Here is an 18076-nt window from a genome sequence, read left to right as displayed (position 1 = left end):
ACAGAGTTGGGGATCATAAAAATGGTCTCTTGGAAATCTGAGGACCCTAGTGAGAGAGTAAGACTATATTTGGGCTGCTCTGTTTTATGGAGTTGTAAAGTTTTTTTTAATGTTTAAGGTAACGTATTCTTTTAGGAAAATACTAACCCAGATTGCACAGAACCTACAGTCTATCTCAACTGTTAACACTTACTGGACTTTGGACAGGTCATTAAACCTGAGTCTGAGTTGTCTTATCTATAAAACAGGGATCATTTTGTTTAAAACAGAGTAGTTGTAAACATCAATGAAATGATGTATATGTAAAAGTTTATCATAAAGTAAAAAACACTGTGTACAAGTATGACACTAGTGAAAACTATGCACTGGGAGAGTGTTTCTTATGTAACACTGTGATATTAACATTAAAAATGAAGGCTCCCATTAAGTGGTTTAACTCAAATAAAAGTGTATAGCCAACCGGCCCTCTCAGATACACTGTCCTTTGCACAGTGCAGTGGCTCCATGGTTGGTATCAAACATCACAATCTTTTAAAAATTTGCAAGTGACTGGGCTTTCTCCAGAGATTCTAATTTAACTTGTCTGCAGAAGTTCCCACAAACCTAAGTTTTTCTTCCAATAAGCACTCACAGTTGAGAACCACTATGTGTATGTGTATGTTAACATACACAGACCCTATGGACTGTAGCCCGCCAGGCTCCTCTGTCCATGGGGTTCTCCAGGCAAGAATACTGGAGTGGGTTGCCATGCCCTCCTCCAGGGGATCGTACCCACCCAGGGATCAAACCCAAGTCTCTTATGTCTCCTGCACTGGCAAGCGGGTTCTTTATCACCAGCGCCACCTGGGTAGCCCAAGAACCACTAAAATTAAGTCCAAATAAGCATCCTAGAGACAGGAGTTACATTTTTCTTTTTTGTCACATATTGCCCAGTGCAAATTAATACTAAAAAGCCTATTAACTAAATGAAATAAAAAACAAAGATGGATTAATAGCATCCTCCTGTTTTAGGCTCTCTCTAGATGAATTTCAATTCAAAACTGTAATCCAAACATAGCCCTCAGACAGTGCTCAAAATGCAAGAAGCCAAGCCCGCTCAAAATCCCTAGAGTAGGGCCAAGGAGTGTTCTTGAGAGATCAGATGACAGACCGTAACATTAGAATATGTTCTGTTGCCTCATATCGAAGAACTGAGGGAAGAGCTGAAAACTATGTACTATGGAGATCAGAGTCATTCAGTCTAGATCACCTTTCTCAAAAGTTTCATCTTTCTAAAAAAGGGAATGAATATATCAGGGAATATTAATTTGGAATGAAGTCAGAGAAATGAGAACTTAATTTTTCCTGTTACTGCAGAGATTTTACCTCAAAGCTCCATGTGGCAGAAGTCACAGTCAATAAGATAAGTAATTTTTATTTTTTCTCAAAGGACTATTTGTGTATTTGCTTGATAAACCAGTCCAAAAACTAAAATATTGGTTTCCCTGTGTACACTTCTCAATTTTTCACAAAATGCCACCCAAAACCAAAATGTCAACTTTCCTTAAAGTTCAGCAGTTTTGGCTTCAATAGTAATAAAGAAATTTCAAATATCTAAAAAAATGAGTAAAAGTTTGAAATTACTAGTCATGAATTACTTTTAAATTAATATATTAAATATGATACTATTGTGAGAAACTGATAAACAGGACAGTGGAGCATATACTACGGCTAAAAGATGTGAAATTAGAACACTGAACTCAGCTCCCACTGCTTCCCTTCTAAACCCCATTCTCCTCACTGACAAATTTTCATAGGGACAACATCTACTTCAAAGGATTGTTTCAGGTATTTAAACAAGGCAATTCATGACTGTGCAATTCCTTTTAAAAGATTCTTAAAAATATTTTATCCAATTTTGCCCACTACCTTTCTCAGACTCAACCAGTCTCACTCACCTCTACTACCCCTAAAGCTTCAAACTTGCTTGATACCTTATGTTTCCCCCCTGGAAAGACTATGGCTTTCATCATTAACCCCTCTGTCCCAGTAACTTTTCTGAAATATCCATACACAATCAAGCCACCAACTTGTGTGTGTGTGAGAGAGAGAGAGAGAGAGAGAGAGAGAGAGAGAGAGAGAGAGAGAGAGAGAGAGTGAGTGTGTCAGTCATCTTTGACTCTTCACAACCCTAGGGACTGCAGCCCATTAGTCTCCTCTGTCAATGGGATTTCCCAGGCAAGAATACTGGAGTGGGTTACCATTTCCTCCTCCAAGAGATCTTCCCAACCCAGGGATCAAACCCATGTCTCCTGTGTTGGCAGGCAGATTCTTTAACGTTGAGCCACCAGAGAAGCTCCACCACCTATTATTACATTTCATCAAATCTGAGGCACCATCAATTTATAAGACATATCATCATCTTATGTGTTGCAAAGGAAACACTGGCAATTAAAACATATCCAATGTCAAAATGAACAGAAGTTGGGAGGTATGCAATTTAAAAACAGTGGAGCACGGGATATACCATGCACTGTGTATATGACACCCAATTCCTGGTGTGCAAAAAAATAAGAAAAGTGTTCCCCTCTGTTGTATTACCACCAAACCCAGCAGGAAAAAGAGATGAAAACCATAAAAGGTTTTCTGAAAGTTGCATGCCTTTTTTTTCCTTTAACTTTTTATTTAGTCAGTGTCTAAAATCTTGTCTAAAAGTTTGACATTGCAAAGCAGAGCACAAAGATTTCTTGTTCAAGGGAAGCTCAAGTCTGAAGGGGCTCCATCCTGAGATAAAAGTTTCTGAATTGAAATCTTCCAATAAAACTATATTATCAGTATTTATGATACTTCAATTGTATATAAATCATCTGTGGGTTGTATAAATCAACTGCAGACTTTGATTCAATAGTCTGGAGTTGAATCTGAGAGTTGTCATTTCTAATAAGCTCCCAGATGCCAATAATGCTACTGGCCCAAGGACTACGTAGCCCAAGATTTTATAAGACTTACAAAGTATTTTCATATATTATATACTACATAGCCATATGAATAAGACTTTCTGCAAATGAAGAAATCAAGGTCCAGTTAAGACTCAAGTCCCTGCATTACATTACACGAAGTTTTTAAACAAAATCTACTGAAACAACACTGACTGCCTGAAACAAATGCACTGGAAACTTGAAAAGCAAGTTATCAAGTTTTGTGATCTAAGTGAATTGCTATGAGTGTGCACGTAACCTCCAGGTCAGAAAGCAGCCAGTCTCTACAAACAAGCAGAAAGGTCTTCCCAGTATATATATATATATTTTTCTAAAAATCTTTCCACCCAATGCCTAAAAACATAGTAAATACATACGACTTTATAACCACCCAAAACCATGCTTTGTTTTATTTCGGGGTGTTTGAGCGGGCGGGTAAGGGGATGTCTTTAACCCAGGAATAAAGGAAATAAACCAAATTTAAAAACCTGACTCTGACTTAACTGGCATTCTGAATTTTCCCATTATTCTGAAAACTGCTACCCTGAAGTTTCTGATTCATACTTGGAATACTACCAAAAACTTCCAGTGGGTGCTGAGAACAAAACACTGCTGTCGGATTCTTATCATCAGCATGCAAGCACTCTCATCACAAAAGCCAAAATGACTGAGTCCATTTTTATATTCTAAATGAACTTAAGAAAGGCTCAGGAAAGCTAGACAGGGTTAAATACCTTCATTCAAGCTTTAACCATAAAACAACTTTACTGAAAATGGAAAACCAAAGTGATTACTTTAGTTCTAAACCCCTTTAACTGAGCAGTTCATTAGAGTCTGGTACTTGATTTGAGGTGTACATTCATTATGCCATTAGGGATGATGTTTTTAGCTCTTGGGGGTTTAAAATGGAGCTTCTCTGAGGCTAACCAGGAGAAATGCTGGTATGATCACCTAAAAAGAAAAACATCTGAATGCTCTAATCCGTAAACCACCAATGACTACTCTTTAGAAAAACTATATACTGAAAGCAGATATTCTGTCTTCCTTGGTCTCTGAACTCAGCGCTCTAAAAGACAAAATAGATTTTTTTCTTAAAAATAAAAAAAGGCTCACCTCTTTCCAGATGTATGCATACCATGACAACCAGAAAGTGATTCAGGTTTCCATGACCAGAGCTGTGGTCAAATGTCACCTTAACCAACAGACAGACAGCAAAACCAAGAGAAGCACAAGATCAGCAGGAAACAACCAAAAAGCTGATAAAGCAGGTCACTGATCCCAGTTCTCCATCCACTATAAGATTAGATGTGCCAAAGTGATGGACTGACGTCACCGGTCAGTCTTCCTGTATCACCATTTAGGTGGAACTCAAGTCAAAATACAGGATAATGTTTCATTACACACAACCTTCGTTCTGAGAAACTGGAATACAGATTTGGAGAATTTTCGTTTATCTTTATGCAAACTTCAGAAACTCAGTAAAGCAGATGCTTTTTAGAGAATTCAATTTTCTGACCTCTATCTTGAGGTCTTAGCTTCCCCTGGTAACAATACTACAAAAGAGCTAGAAATCACCTATCTCTCAAGACAAGTAAGGATAGAAGCCACCTTTACAAAATCAAATAAAGATATGGAATACAAAAGACACATCTTCATCATAGATTAACTAATGAAATAATTGTTTAAAAAGGAAAAAATAATAAATCGGCCACAGTGTTTTACCTTTCTCCTACTTCTAATTATTTTTCTGCTTCCTACAAACTTCACGGCTTCCCTCATAACTCAGCTGGTAAAGAATCCACCTGCAATGCAGGAGACCCCGGTTTGATTCCCGGGTTGGGAAGATCCCCTGGAGAAGGGACAGGCTTCCACTGGATAGTGGATACCCACTCCAGTATTCTTGGGCTTCCCTTGTGGCTCAGCTGATAGAGAATCCACCTGCAATGCAGGAGACCTGGGTTCAATCCCTGGGTTGAGAAGGGAAAAGCTACCCACCCCAGTATTCTGGCCTGGAGAATTCCATCGACTTTATAGTCCATGGAGTCGCAAAGAGTTGAAGACGACTCAGTGACTTTCACTTTCACAAACTTCACAGTAACCCAGGCACATGTCTGGTGGCTAATGCTCAAGACTTAGAAGCTGTCCAGAAAAAAAAAAGAAGAAGCTGTCCACACATGATAGAGAATTCATGGCAAGAATCTCAGAGGTTCCAGTGCACCACAGTAATGACTTAGCTATGACTTTTCTCCTAAGTAAATACCTAAAAGTTATAGGCAGAAGTTGTGCTTCCCTGATGGCTCAGTGGTGAAGAATCCACCTGCCAATGCAAGAGACTTGCAGGAGATGTGGGTTCAATCCCTGAGTCGGAAAGACTCCCTACAGAAGGAAATGGCTACCCACGCCCGTATTCTTGCCTGGAAAATCCCATGGACAGAGAAGCTTGGCAGGCTACAGTCCATGGGGTTGAAGAGTCAGATACAACTTACCAACTAAACCACAACATAGGCAGAAGTTAGAAGGCGGCACTTCCTCTGAGCAAAGTGTACTCAAGATGAGCAAAGTGTGAGAGGTAAGAAAAAGAGGTGAGCTGGGGATAAGTTGAAAGAAGGGAAGAAGTAACACCCTTCTTCCCATAAGACAACATGCAAATGATCATTTTGCCTGATCTCATTCCTCACATCCAAAAGGTAGATCTGTTCTTCCCAAAAAGCCTCTTAGGGAGGTTCAAATGCAAGCAGTATTTTCCAATCTGACCTATGAGCCACTGAACCTATGTCTCTGCAGGGTTAAAAGACCCAGAAATTAATTGGGTCAACTTTGGAACAGCTAGTATGCAAGAATCAAGACAAAAGCCCCAGTCTGGTCCCTTGCTCTTCCTAAATGTTATAAAATGAGCCTGTTCTGGCTTAATTCCTCAAACCAAACTTCTAGATGTAAAGCTGGGAGAAATTCAAACCAGCCTCTTAAATAAGCTCATTTCACTCCCCCTGCCCCACTCTTTTTTTTCTTTTTTGGTAGAATCAAAAGCTCCAGCCACATGTCAAGTGTCAATGTTCACTGAAGCATTACCTTTGACATGAGTAGAATAAAGTTAACTCCAGGTGGATTCTGCTTACCTTGGAGGCCACCTGTTAACATTTTCCTGACAACCAAGTCAGCAACCATTCATTTAGTGTCCACTAACATGTTGTTGACACTAAATTAGTTTCAAGTGGAACTGGGAAAATAGAACCAAGCCTCGGATACCTAGCAACAGATGTCTAATGATAAAAATACTAACAATAAATGCTACTAAGATAATAGAATGTAAGACAGTTATAAAGGTAAAATTATTAATATGATTTGCAGGAAAGAAGGTCTCTTAAAATGACTGCCAACAGAAGTATTAGCCCAGAAAAACTTCAGGGAGACAGTGCTTTGAAAAGGTACAAATCATGTTGAGTCAAGAGAAAAGTAAGGAAGAAAGAGTTAGGGTGCCTTTTGTGATCTTCCTACCTATGACCTGGAATATGAAACCAGTCAAAGAACACAAAATGAGGAAGATTCAAACAGAAATGCATCTTAAGACTTTTAGATCTGTAAAGTCAATGCTATAAAAAAAGAACTAGTCTTGAGAAAGGCTATCGAAGATGCTTGAGGAAGACTACTTAAGACTTAAAAAGGGAAGAGGCTACAGAGATGCTGCTTTGGCTAGAATTTAGCATCAGAGAAGTCAATGGTGATGAATCTGAAAAAATTTGCAACACAGAATTAACAGAACTTCTGATTTCCTGATAGACTGGGTATGAGAAGCAAAGTTATTCAAAGAGGGCCAATGATCATTTCATAATTAAAGATTAGCTAGCAAAAACAAGAATGAACCCACGTTATCCGATCCATTTTAAGGACCCTCAGGTATTGGCAAATCACTGCTCTCAGATCTACTCCCTACTGACATCCGCCTTCAGCTTTGTGTTAATTCCTTCTCTTTTTGTGTGTTTTCTGGAGGACCGATGAACTGAGACCTAGGTTTCAGTTCTTACCTCACATTACTATAAATGAGTCCCAAACAACATCCTTTCTCTATTTTTAAAAAGTTTAGTCATATCTCCTGCTGTGTTTGCTGAGATCTAATTGCAATAAAAGTGTTGTTAAAAACTCTGCGATTAGTGCTGTGAATATCTAAGGAAACTAAACAGGCATGTTTTTCTTTAGGGGGAAGGGGAAAGAGAGAGAGAGATAGGAACAAGTTCCTCAAGCCAACTTACAAATCCTCCTTTTCTTAGACAGGAATCGCCCGGGGATGAGCTCAATACATACTCCACCATGCTAACGCCTAGTCCCCCACTCTCCGACCGTGGGGACAGTACAGAATTGACCTCACTGTTCACATGGAAACTCTGACCAGGTCTTCTCTGCACCATGATTGGCTGGGAAACTGAATGATCTACAAAAAAGATACACAAGCATGATACAGTGCAGCCAGAGGCTCAAACAAATTACGAGCGATGTCTCATGGATAAACCAATGACTGGCAATCAGGAAACCTGCCATGGTAAATTGAGCCAAAATGTCCTACTGTGTTTTCCCTAAGTATAATATTCTACATAAGCTAATGAAACAGAACACACCCTTCATATATCCAGGACAGCAATACAGTAGTTCACATAACTGGTTTATCTAGCTAAGTGGACAAATTAATGTTTACCCCTTTCAAGTAGCAGAATTCTTTTTAATATATTTTATTGGTAATGTCACTAAAAGGAAATGTGAGTTTACTGCCCTTTTTAAAATAACAACATAATCTGATCTTTTCTGATGACCACGGTCATCTGAGGTTCCATTCTTACACTGCGCTGCAACACAGCACATCGGCTTTTGAATGTTCTGACTCCTTCCTCCCCATCATCTGTCATTTCTTTCTGCTGTCAGTGCGGCTGCCTCTTCAAGTTCTCCCCGTCTCTCTCTTCAGGGGTAGTCAGTCAGAAACGCATCCATGCCCAGTGACTTATTTGGCCCCAACCACATTTTTAGATAGAGCACCCCATACACAGTACACAGGGGCAATGGGAGGAGAAAGAAACATGAACTTCAAATGGCAGGCATGGATTTTCCAATTCTGAGTATGCTGACAGCAGTACAGAACAAGAAGTTGTAGCTGAAATTACAGTCATTTCAACTAAGACCATTCCTCTGTGGCTAGCACTTCAGCAAAAATATTGAAGATTTGATTTTGCATTAATTATGTTTTAATAAATTACATCATATAAGCTCCTTCATGGCAATTATACTACAGGACAGGACACTGCTTGACATGCTTATGTCACTGATGTAAAATTCATGACTTGCCAATTGCTGAGGAAAGGAGCTCTAAGACAGGCATAAATCACAGTACAGATGCTAGATCTAGATTACCTGATGTTCCCCAGGCACTGTCTCGCCATTGATCACCCAGGAATATTCCTTTTGGTCCATCTTTGCTGGATTCATCTGTTTCCCAAAACTTTTTACCTGGCAAGAGCTGCTGCAAATTAAAAATAATAGATGCTTTTAAAGAATTCATAAAGGATGAAAGTACAGCAGTCAACACTTTCTTTTAGACAAGGGTACTGAAGATGCTCTCGTGCCCCGAAGGTCTTTAATTACAGTGTTCTGACTCTGCAGACTGTCCTCAGAGCACTACTTTATCTTTCGTAAAAGTCACAAAGAGGCCTAATGCAAGCAGGGCTACAGATCAACCCATCACAATAGAGGCTCAGCTTAAACATCTGGAATTATTCACTTAATCTATGCCAAGATTTTTAAGGGGGGAGGGAGGGGGACTCACATTAGACCTATCAGCTAACTGCTCACTAAGAAGATTCTTACTGAAAAAGAAAAGTACCTACAACTATTGAAAAGGCTACTTCTGCCTACATTTACACTAACTGACCCTACAAAGTTACTCAAGCTTGGGCATTAACTCAGACGCCAGCTATGGAACACTAGAGGCAAAATTTACCTCCTTCATACACAGAGATTCTGTTTAAGCAAAACATTTTCAATACCACAAAGAAAAAATTAAAACAAACAAAAATCGACAAAAAAACCACTTCCTAACCACAACATCAACCTATTCCAAGATTTTGGAAAGACAGATCAGTTATTCCCCCATTACTGGAAGGGAAATTAAAATCTCCTAACCTCAGTTAATCTTAAGAATACTTAGTAATGCCATTAAAGTGACTTCACAAAACATTCCATACTTCCTAGAAATGCAGGCATCACTAGCTTTAAATTAGCTTCAACCAAAGAAATGCAAACCACCCTTCAAGCAAAACACAGTACAGTTCTGCACATGATCAAAGCATCAGTGGCCCAAGCTGCAAAGTAAATTTCCACTACTATCCCATTATGCTTCATCAGCTTTACTCACTAATGAAACGTCCCTCTTATTTATTCTATGTTTTCACTTCAGCTACTACTAGCCAGACAAGAAACTCAGAAGTTTGAGATAATACTTCATCACTGCTTTTGAGCATAAAAGAACACACCTGAAGAGTTGAATTTCTCAGAGGAAGAGAACAGAAAAGCAGAGAGTGCAAAACATTTGCTCTCCTCCTTGATGATTAAGGTTTTACCTTTCCTATATATAACCGATAACCCAACGATAAGGAGAAACAGCTCAACTCTGCTCTCACTAAAACGCCATCTCAGCTTTCCAATCCAACTTCTGGGTTTCTCAGCCATCAATTTATTTGAGTTCTATGAAACTATATGGTAGACATGGGTTACTACCTGAACCAAAGCAGTTTCCCACTTATTTTTCAGGCCCTAACATTGTTTCCTGGTCCAACAAGGTCATGAAAAAAAGACCTATGTTGGTCTGACATTTAATTGCACAGATGCACTCATAAGCAGTCAATTCCTAGTGTGCCTCTAGGGTTCATTCTCTCAAAGAAACAAGGACATAGCTGGTCTGTTAACTTGAAGGACAATGAGGACAGGTGGGAGTAAGAGCCCAGACCACAGCTAAGCAATGGAGGCAGGAAGCCCTAGACTAAACAACTTTGATGTGTCCTAGGGCAAAATGCAGGACTGCCCTGGGCCTCATTTTCTTTGTACTAATGAAGGAGATATTTTTCAGGATGCTGTGATGATTAGAGATATTGTAGATATGCACCTAATACAATGTCCACCACAAAGGAGGTTCTCAATAAATGTATTCAGTGGCATTACACCAAGGCAAAACAGCTGTAAACCGCAGAAGGGACAGTGAAAATTAACGTGCACTATTCACGCACAACTCAAGAATTCTTGTTTTAAACTTCTCTTTCTTCTCTTAATTTCAAAAATGCCCTCATAAGACTACAAATAGAATTTCTTTCCCTGTTGGTTAGATCTTCCTCCTTTATTTCATATGGAGTGTGAGCAAACAAGAGTCTGCATCAACTTCTCTGTGCACCAAAAGAACGTCAGCACAAGGGACACTTCATCAGTCGGTTAACTTTAGTCTCACATATTGGAAAGACAGCAAAGGTGATGAAACACATTCATTATACTGCTCATCCCTCTCAACACAAATTTGGAAATCTTTACTCAAAACTCAAGCTTCTCTAAGCACCAGCCTCCATGTGCAAACATAGTCTTTCCATAATTTGTCAAACTGCTTACTGAAAGCAGCAGCCCTGAACTCAAGGCTTCAAAAATGACTTCTACGACCCTGCCTTCTTTCACTGCAGCTTGCCAGGTCGTTATAACATGCAGTGCCAGTAAAAGCAGGTCCACATAAAGCCAGCCATTTTCAGGTCAACTTCTCTCAAAAGGAAACAATAATACAAGAAACTTGTAGAAAGGTACTAAAAAGCAGACACTGTATTTCAAAGTGGTAACAGATGCAACAAATCTCAAAGGGATACAGTTGCCCCTTGGTATTCATGCAGGACTGGTTCCAGGAGCCTCCTTGGATCCAAAATTCTCAGATGTTCAAGTCCTTTATATAAAATGATGTAGTACAATGCACACAATGTGTACATATTAAAAAATTCAAGACTACAGTCAGATACTAATGGTGTCTCCCACCATGAACAGTATCTATAAATATAAATCCTGAAGAGGTGCTAGGAGCAGTCCCAAAAATACTAAAACCCCGTACGATCTGGCAAAGTAGCCAAGAAGATCAATTAACTTATTACTAATAAAAATGGCAGGGAATGAAAAGGAAAGTCTGTAAGAGATAAAGAAAAAGAAAGCAGCAGAGGAAGGCAATAACAAGTCAATTCTCCTAAAGTCTCTGCCTCTAGGTAATCAGTCCCTCATGTGACTCCCCCTCTTCCTTTGACTGTTGTCTGAACCTAGTGACTTGCTCCTAAGCAACAATACAAAGCAAAAATGACTGGAGTGTTGCTTTCAAGACTTAAGAACTGACTTCTATCTTGTTTCTGCTCCTCTCTCACCCTAGTTTTAATAAAACTAGCTGCTATGTTGTGAGCTGCCCAACAGAGAGACACATATGGCAAGGAACCAAGAGAGGTCACTGGACATCAATTTGTTAGGGACCGAGGTCCTCAGTCTAACAATCTACAAGAAACTTGATCCTAATATCAATCACGTGAGTGAGCCTGGAAGCAGTTCCTTCCCCAGTTGGGACTTTGAGATGACTGTAGCCCCAGCTGGGGCTGAAATCTTGACTGCAGCTTGTCAGGGACCCTGAAATAGAGAATCTTGCAAAGTCATGACTGGGATCCTGTTTTGAGCCACTAAATTTTGGGGTAATTTAGTAAGCAGCAATAGATAACTAATATAGCCGTGAATATACACAAGGGTTTTCTTACATTTAAAATATCTTTAAGATTTTGTTTTCAAGAAGCAAGTCTTGTTCTACTTCTAATATTTGTTAATTTTGAAAAAATTTCATCTGTTTCACTTTGTCTTATAGCCCTTCTGTAATAAAAAGAAAAAATTACTGGTTTTCTTAAATTCTGCAAAATTAAATGGATTTAGATACGTTAAGCTTACTGAGAATTAGTAGCAATCACAAAACCAGGAGTCATCTAAGATACTGTTTGAACCTGATCATACTAAAAGGAGCTGTAATCTACTGAATATAAAACAAAGTGATAATGAGTATCCAATTATTTCAAATTAAGATTCAAGCCCTCTAAAGATTAACATTATCCATAAGTAAGTGAAGTCGCTCAGTCGTGACCGACTCCTTGCGACCCCATGGACTGCAGCCCACCAGGCTCCTCCATCCAAAGAATTTTCTAGGCAAGAGTACTGGAGTGGGTTGCCATTTCCTTCTCCAGGGGATCTTCCCGACCCAGGGATCAAACCCAGGTCTTCCGCATTGCAGGCAGACGCTGTCTGAGCCACCAGGGAATCCCCAACATCATCCATAGCACAGGCTAAAGCATCCAGGTTCATCAACCTGCAGACCTTCCCTTCTTGCTGCCATCATTCAGTCACTAAGTTGTATCCTTTGAGACCACATGGATTGAAGCATGCCAGGCTGTCCTCCACTATCTCCCAGTTTGCTCAGATTTATATCCATTAATTCCTGTCCATTAAAACTTCACATAAGCCACACCTAAATTCAATCACCAAACATTCAAATGCAACTTGTTTATGAAAACGATGGTTACTGCTTACCCCATCAAGAACTTGAAAATAAAGACTGCTCTCTGACAGGAACAAAGAACAGATCACAGCAGAAGTTTACAGAATTCAATTTAAAGAAAGATTAAGAGTAAGAGGATTAAAAGATTTGACAATTCTAAAGGAAGATAAGGGACTTTGGAATTGGTCCAACAAAAGAAAAGGAGAGCCAGGGAGTCAGATGAAGAAGGCAGTATTGTCCAGTACCCAAGTTTAGGGAGAGCCAATAGGATGCACAAACAAGTCTGTCCTTATAAAAGCAATTACCGCATCAGACTAGACAGCAGTGTGGGTACAGTAGCCACTAAAAACATCCAAGTTCCCTGGCTCAGACTCTGCTTACCAAGCAAACTTCTTAAGAGAACTTTGTTTCCGCCTACAGCCAAACATGCTGATCCACTTGAGAACTGCTCTCTCTCTTTATAAATTAGTAAACAGCATTTTAGTTTTCATACACTCATCTCTTGCAGTTCTAGTTAGTACAGGTCAGTTCTATAATCCAATCAGCTCTAAATTAGTACATCCCCTTTAAGACATACAAATTGAGAACCAGGGTTTGGGAGGCCCTTCCATCTGACAACAGCAACGCAACAGGCCTTGTACTCTTCCTTGTGCGGTCCCATTACGTGGGATTTCTAACTGCCCCTCCAACAGTATCTGTTCTTCAGTCTTGAGAAGAAAAACACGTACACTATTTAATACCAGCTTGAACTACAGGTTTGTAAAAGAAAAGACTTAAGAAGAGTAAAGAAATCAAGTAAGCTTATCCATGAAGCTTCTCAAGAAGAAAGTAGAAACCAAGCACCACTGGTTTATAAGCAATGTCAGCTACTTGGGAAACCTCTATAAGTTTTGTTTGGAAACACTTAAAAAAAAAAAAAGAAGACAACATACAAAGCTACACTTGCACAATCGACCATCACATTAACCCCTACCAACACCCCTTTAAACAAAAGTGTTCTGAAGGGCTAAGAACGTCAAAAACCTTCAGGCTTCTTATTTTAAGAAGTAATATCGTGGGTAAAGCACACACAACTACTCTGAAATCGTTTTTAAAACCAGACAAATAAAACTGTCTTCATGTTCCAACTGTGTTGAATTTATTCATCTAGGTCTCAGTTTTCTCACTGATAAAATGAACTGTTACAAACACTGAATGTTATAGCATGTAACAACGCAAAACTCAAGAGTAACCAGTCAGAGTTAGCTGTTAATATTATTTAATAACAAAATAGTAACCAACAGACTTCACACTACTAATGGCAAAGCCAGTGAGATGCTCCTGTGTATACAACTCACAAAAGTGAGCACATCACCCAGCCCACTTCAGTGTGAATCCCGTAAAATTAAGAGCCCTAACAAAAAGAACCATGATCACAGCTTTGCAGAAACTAAGAGGCAAGCTGATTATTAAGGACTGGATGTGTTCGACCATACCACCACTAATACCTGAACAGATAGAAACTCCATTAAGTATGCTGTACTCAAGAGGAATAAAATAGGTAACTACTTACACACTCAACATAAGGTACACAGAGCTATCTCTCAAAGCAAAAATTTAGGTTCTTAAAGAGTACAGGGATGCTATAGCCCCAAAGGCATGACCAGGTTTGATCATCTCATGTGGCAATGCAAACTTCCCACACAAGCTTAGTTTCACTGGAATGTGGCCAATACAGGAATCAAATACCTGACATTTTAACTAGCTGGTAAGATATAGCCCCCTCCAAAATTTTTAATCTCTTGGTAAATATCCTCATTACATTAAAAGAATTTGACATCAACTCAGAGAAAGGGCCACTCAGCACTAATGGCAGTAAAGAAGTACTATTGGTAAACCAATAGCTCTGACTGTGATAACTGTGTAATTTTCAGAAAACCATTCTCAAAAATATTAATGCCCTAAGGGGTTTCCTGGCCCTCCATACCACAGAGGGTTGTTGGGAAATGTAGTGAGATAGTTCATAATACTTTATATTACACACATAAAGCTTTATTACTGAAGTTTTAACACAAAACGGCTTACATATAAAAGAATAAAGCAATATCCTTTACAAGGCATAAAGAAAAAGCCTTGTACATATATCCATTCACTGTTAGGACAATTCTTTTGGAAAGGATTGTACATTAGGAGTCATGTTCATCTCCTACATTGTTGGTGGAAATGTAAATTGATGCAGCCACTATGGAAAACAATATGGAGCTTTCTTTAAAAACTAGAGTTGTCATATGACCCAGCAATTCCACTCCTGGGCATATATCCAAACAAAACGGGGCATAATCCAAAAAGACACATACACCCCTATATTCATAAGCACCACTATTATGGAAACAGCCAAGTCATGGAAACAACCTAAATGTCCATAAAGAAGCTGTGATATATACATTCAATGAAAAGAGTAAAATCATACTACCTGCAGCAACATAGATGGGCCTAGAGATAACCATACTAAATGAAGTCAGAAAAAGAAAGATAAATACCATATATGTTATCATTTATATGTAGAATCTAAATACGGTAAAAATGAACATACCTATCAAACTACAGACTTACTGACACAGAGAACAGCTGTGTGGTTGCCAAGAATTGAGGCGAAGGTGGGAAAGTAAAGGGTTGGGAGTTTGGGATCAGCAGATGCAAACTGTTACACACATAGGATGGATAAACAACAAGGTCCTACTGTATAGCACAGGGAACTATATTCAATATCCTGTGATAAACCATAATGGAAAAGAACACGAAAAAGAGTATGGGTACATGTGAGACTGAACCAGTTTGCTGTTCAGCAGAAATTAACACACAACACTGTAAATCAACTACACTTCAATAAAGTTTTTTTAAATAATAAGAAATTTAAAAGCTAGGTTAAAAAAAAGTCATGTTCATTCCTGAGTTTATCAACACTAAATAATTTAAAGGGGCGTGGGGAAGCGTCACATTCAAAGAATAAAAGCAAAACAGGTGGGAGCAAATTAAATGTTCAATAAGGTACAGCTGTATGCAACAATGTAATGTACGCTCACCCAAAATAGCTATCATGACTGTATGTAGTATTTATAAAATAACATTAAATTTTAAAAGCAAAATACAAAATCATACATGTAAAGATTGCTTCTCTTCATGGACCCTTCCCTTTTGGATCAAGATTGGAAAGAAAAATAAAAGCTGAAATAGATGTTTGTTGATGTAGTGGGATTATGGATGACTTGTTATAATATACATTTTTATTATGACTTAGAACTGATATTTAATAAAAACTGAGATAGTGGTACAGAATTCACTACAAATAAATAAGACATTTTCTCTTAGCAGATACATTTCGCTACAACATAATTTCAATGTGACCAAAGTTAGTGGGAATTTTAAGAAAGCTCAGACCACATGCTTCAAATATTTTTAAGCAAGCAGACAGTAACTTCCAGTCCACTTTGAAAACTGTAGCTTAAATACAGAAAGTTGAAAATGTTCAATGGTTAATCACAGGCTTAATCTTTGGTTTAAAAAAACCAAAGAATATGGTGGTTTTGCTTTCAAGTTTAAGGAATATGATCCTCTAGATCCTCACTTCTCACTTATATATATACTAATTAAGGAAGCGTTCTGCCATCAGTTACTCAATACTTCTATGCAAAGATTATTTTTAAATGTTTATAAACATTTTTGCAGTTTCATTTTATTCAAGTCATAAAAAATTATTGAAAAAAATCAATGTTTGCTATAACTTTTTCCCACATTTCACTACGAGGCAGCATCATAATCTGCTGCTGTTAATTCACTTCAGTCGTGTCGGACTCTGTGCAACCCCATAGATGGCAGCCCACCAGGCTCCGTCATCCCTGGGATTCTCCAGCCAAGAACACTAGAGCGGTTGCCATTTCTTTCTCCAATGCATGAAAGGGAAGTCGCTCAGTCGTGTCGGACTCTTCATGACCCCATGGGCTGCAGCCTACCATGCTCCTCTGTCCATGGGATTTTCCAGGCAAGAGCACTGAAGTGGGGTGCCATTGCCTTCTCCGATCATAATCTGACATCTAGCAATTCCTACTTAAAATTTTTAGCCTATATGGCAAGATGACTACTAGTGAAAACAAATTTCCATATTAATGGTCTCATAACTAAACATCTTTGTTTAACCAATCTAATATATTCCTTTTAAGAAAAGAAAAAAAAAAGTTTAATTTTTTTGCATAATTATAACTGCAGTATATAAAATTAACAGATTTTTTAAAAATATTTTTCTGGGGTTATTAAACTCTTATCATAATAAGCACTGCTAATAGTTGTATTTAATGTCCTTTAATAACACTTCCACAACTAATGATGAAGTTACACAAATCACTTAGGCCTGGCCAATATGTGGTAATTTGATCTTCTCTCTCCTATCTAGAAAACCAGTACTGCTTTTCTGACTACTGAAAAAAATAAAAGGTTTAGCATCTGAAGTACTTACAGATTTCAAAAAGTAAACTATTACTTGAACTTACACTGAAATGCACAAACCACAGAAGCCACTACTGGAAGTAACAAAAATAGTAAAATAAATAACAAAAAGTCTTTGCCTTGAAGGAAAGATTACAAACCTACCAGGAATCAAAGTGATACAGTTACAAAGCATTTCAAAGTAAGCACACTAACTAGTGTGACGCAGACTGTTAAACTTCACAACCTACAGAGATGAAGAAAGAACAGTACCTGGCACAGGATGGTCAAGGAACGCCTTAAAGGAGGGAGGAGTAGAAAGCGGAAGAGCAAAGGTAGAATTGAAAGCAAGTGGGGCAGGTTGTTGTCGTTCAGTAGCTAAGCTGTGTCTGACTCTGTGCAACCCTATGAATCATAGACATCAGGCTTCTCTGTCCTGGTGCCCACCAATAAAAAAGAAACCTGGCCACCAACTAGAGAGGCAGTAAGGAGAAGGGGACAAAAGAACAATGAGCTAGCTGCCAGTGAGGCTTAGTGGAGCACTGAAGAGCTGGGCTCTAATCCAACAGGCAGCAACAGAAAATAAAATCATAAAAATTCACTTTAAAAGATTAACTTAACATCCCTTTATTAAATGGAGTGAGGGAAAGCAAACAGATGCTGGGAAGTCAAGCAAAAAGGTGACTTCAGTAATCTAGCCATAAAATGATAAAAGAAGAGATCTGTGGAAATGGGAGCAGGGAAGGTAATACAAACTGCTGCTTAAATGCCTCGCTCAGCTTTCAAGGCATTTTAAATTATTTAATTTCAAAATGGAAGATTCATAGCCCATTATGATGATCAAGAATGAAGTCACTAAGTATACATAAATAAGCCAGTCTACCACTGAAGTTGTCTTAATCAGGAACCTATTCCACAGAGTTAGTTGAGTGCAAAGACCAGAAGACAACAGGATCCAACTATGTAAGAATATGGTGTCACAAGTTTAAATCTACAACTCCAAAGTGTCAAGTTTTAAGGCTGTCCTCAGGATTCACTGCGAGTGAACTAAACTAAAGATAATAAGAATTTGGTAGCTTTGAAA

The 18076-nt window shown here is 38.6% G+C and overlaps 1 protein-coding gene across 8 annotated transcripts in view; it reads right to left on the bottom strand.

The window, feature by feature from the left end:
• PUM1 (pumilio RNA binding family member 1) overlaps nucleotides 1-18076 on the bottom strand; it is a 124126-nt gene that overhangs the window by 61516 nt on the left and 44534 nt on the right. For 5 of the 8 annotated variants that reach the window (XM_052656114.1, XM_052656135.1, XM_052656151.1 and 2 more), the window contains exons 4-5: nucleotides 8352-8460; nucleotides 7205-7383 (exon numbers count right to left, since the gene is read on the bottom strand). The exons of 2 other annotated variants lie outside the window; for them this stretch is intronic. In XM_052656114.1, coding sequence (XP_052512074.1) covers nucleotides 7205-7383; nucleotides 8352-8460 — 288 coding nt within the window. The remainder of the gene's footprint in view (nucleotides 1-7204; nucleotides 7384-8351; nucleotides 8461-18076) is intronic. One more of the 8 variants, XM_052656130.1, reaches the window with a different exon arrangement.

This window comes from Budorcas taxicolor, chromosome 2, assembly GCF_023091745.1.
Source record: "Budorcas taxicolor isolate Tak-1 chromosome 2, Takin1.1, whole genome shotgun sequence".
Classification (NCBI taxonomy): Eukaryota; Metazoa; Chordata; class Mammalia; order Artiodactyla; family Bovidae; genus Budorcas; species Budorcas taxicolor.
The sequence above is the reverse complement of the archived record's forward strand: the minus strand, read 5'-3'. Positions and strand labels throughout refer to the sequence as shown.